This window comes from Sinocyclocheilus anshuiensis, unplaced genomic scaffold (genome assembly GCF_001515605.1).
Source record: "Sinocyclocheilus anshuiensis isolate Anshui unplaced genomic scaffold, SAMN03320099.WGS_v1.1 scaffold460, whole genome shotgun sequence".
Classification (NCBI taxonomy): domain Eukaryota; kingdom Metazoa; phylum Chordata; class Actinopteri; order Cypriniformes; family Cyprinidae; genus Sinocyclocheilus; species Sinocyclocheilus anshuiensis.
Window position 1 is genome coordinate 1136166 of NW_015554101.1, and position 3019 is coordinate 1139184.

The window sequence follows — 3019 nt, forward strand, 5'->3', positions numbered from 1 at the left end:
AGAAAGAACACAATACATACATATATATATATATATATATATATATATATATATATATATATATATATATTCAAGGTACTTTGAGGTAGTTGCACACAAATTGTTTTTTTTTTTTTACAACTTTGGATTTTAGGGTCAAATGTGTCCTAGACATGTTTTTGTGAGTACATCTACCTCAAAGTAGCTTGAAATAGCCGTTAACTATTTATTACCTAAATAAGTCAAGGGCTCACCTCAGGATGGACAGCTGTGCAGCCCGATCCGCTCTGTGCTGGTCCATGAGGCGGATGAGGTCCTGGAAGGTGTCTCTGCTGCGCGTTACCTCGCTTCTCACTTCCTCCAGCTGGGAGGCGTCGTCACAGAGCAGCTGCTCCAGGGTCAGTATAACATCTTTAGTGGCTGGCATTTCCTTCAGACTCACCACCAACATCTTCAGCTCTGTGTCCTTAAAGTCATGCTCATCTTGAGACTCTACAGAGGCGAACAGAGCTGCGTGTGACTTCAAATGAGGTACTAACACGTGTAATCCAAGTCAAGAATGAATGCGCATTGCTTTATTAACATACTGTTTATTACAGGAGTGTAGAAATCAGTGTGTTGGAGATGACTATATATTTTATCCCAATGCCTTTACAAACACAGGGCTTTTTAAAAGCACCTAAAAGAAGTTCAATTTGGCAAGCAGTTAAAATAATGCATGATGGTACCTTTTTTCTCCAGTTTGTGAACCATGGAGATGTGGTTGAGGGCGATAATAGCTAGCATGCTGTGTTGATTCTGAGCAGAAAGGCACTTCTTTAGCGTGGCACTGACATTGCAGGTGACTAGCTGCTCTGCCAGGCTCTTGTGGCTGGAAATCAGCATGATGATGACCAGCAGCCCGTTCCGCACGGACAAACCGCAACTGCTCAAACCACAGTAGAAAAATGAATGTGAATTCAGCAAACAAAGATGCTACATCTAAAGCAGACTTCAAGCTTCTTACCCTGCCGTGCTGAGCATGAGGTCAATGGCAGAAGGGATGGTACACAGGAGCCCTTTGGAGCCTTCAGGTGTAGCAGAGCCTATGCTCGCAAAAATCTCTAGCATCATCTGAGTGCCAGACTCAGAAAGGGGCAGACAGCCACCTACACTGCGAGGGTCATGTTTACTGGCACCTGTGATGACCTTCAGAGTCTGGAGAAAGCAATTCATTTTTATTTCAATAGCATCCTTCAAATGTACACTTGAAATGTACTGACAATATGATTTAAAAAAGGAATAGAATTGTAAAGAATGCAATAATTCTGGCCCCAATTCTAGTTAACAATACTTAACACATTGGCATCCTTAGGGACAATTGTCTTTTTTATTTTTTTTAATCGAAAAACTGACTAAATCATAGTTTGTATTCAAACAGCATACATTTTATTCAGAAATGTGAATTTTTATTGGAATTTTAATATTTCACCCTCATTTGCTTTCATAAATCTATTTTACACTAGTAACAAAAAACAGTTACACTCAGGACATTAAGGACAAAAACGTCCCCATTAAAACCACAATATTTAATCTCCGTGCCATTTAAGCAAAAAGTGATTTACTCGCAATGTAGAGGATTGCTGCACAAAAAAAAATGCATCAAAATTAAGGTTGTTGCTAATCATTGACAATTCAAATGCTTAGCATTTAGTATACAGAAAATAATAATTTTTTTGTGTGGCATTAAGTGCACAAACTGGCATTTAAAGGGTTAAAATCTTGAAAATGAATTAATTTTTGGAAGTTATGATCAGGACTGATGTTGATAAAAATATCTATGCCAGTGAAAGCGGAAAAAATATAATACATAATATTTTTATGACCATTTTAATGGACATTCTTGACCTCTAAGGACCTCATTGTAACTTTTTTTAAATTGACGCACAGTGGTTAAAGTCCCCCTGTAGTGAAAATCAAGTTTATGTTGTTTATTTGTTTATGTGCTTTTTTTAATTTGCTTTTAGACAAACCATGTGCCAATCCAGTAATCAACACCATTGCTGAGTATTTTCTCAAAACTGCAGTTTCCCAAAGTCCCAGAAATGCAGTTTGAAGCAGCCCTCGGTTTGCTACGTCGCAAAATTCAATAACCAATCACGTCAAGGGATAGATTCCTATCATTAGCATATCCCTCTCTCCATTTACACAAACGCAGCACGCATAGAGATCGCATGCAAAATATACCAGCATTACCAACACAAAACCAAGAATAAAATATAGCAAAAACCCATGAAGCCGTGGTTTAACGTGAATTTAGAACCGCTAACTTAAATAATAACCCATGGCAACAGTGTAAAAGTAGCCCGGAGTCAGACCCACCTCTCCCGCATTGGCGTCCGCACTTCACACGCATTGCTCGTGGACGCGAATTAAAGTGCCCCTATTATGCCATTTTTAAGGTTGCTAATATTGTTTTATGAGTCTCCTAAAACAGGTTTACATGCATGCAAGGTAAAAAAAAACGTTAATTTTCTCAAAAAATAGATTTTACCTAATTTCTAAATGATTCGTAAACGACTCATGCGAAGTAGGGCTGAAGCTATCGAATATTTTAGTAATCGAGTATTCTACCGAAAATTCCATCGATTAATCGGATAAGAAGATTTTTTTCTCTATTAAAGAGCAATACTAAATATACAAGAGAAAATAAGACAGGTCTCTTAAAATGAACAAGTAATTTGTTTCCTTTTTAGAAAAATTAACATTTTTATTGCTGAAATTGCATATATTAATAACTGTGAAAACTAAACCCATTTAGTGCATTTAATTGCCATATTACATTCAAAATGCAAATACAAATATATAAAAATCAATTACAAATTACTTTAAAAAAGGTAAACATAGTACAACCAAAAACTAAGACATAAATCAGAATGATAGTAATAAAAAAAAATAATAATAAAACCTAAACATTGTGCAACTTAACTTTCAAGTTTCAGCCTAACTACAGCTCAGGCATGATATAAGCCTTTACTGTCTTCTTAGAAGGCTTTGTGGC

At 36.5% G+C, this 3019-nt stretch overlaps 1 protein-coding gene across 1 annotated transcript in view; it reads right to left on the reverse strand.

Annotated features, from left to right (window-relative positions):
* LOC107669557 (cullin-9-like) overlaps window positions 1-3019 on the reverse strand; it is a gene marked incomplete at its 5' end in the record, with an annotated part of 62197 nt that overhangs the window by 30660 nt on the left and 28518 nt on the right. The window contains 3 exons of the mRNA XM_016461842.1: window positions 234-471; window positions 708-904; window positions 986-1176. Of these exons, the coding sequence (XP_016317328.1) occupies window positions 234-471; window positions 708-904; window positions 986-1176 (626 nt within the window). The remainder of the gene's footprint in view (window positions 1-233; window positions 472-707; window positions 905-985; window positions 1177-3019) is intronic.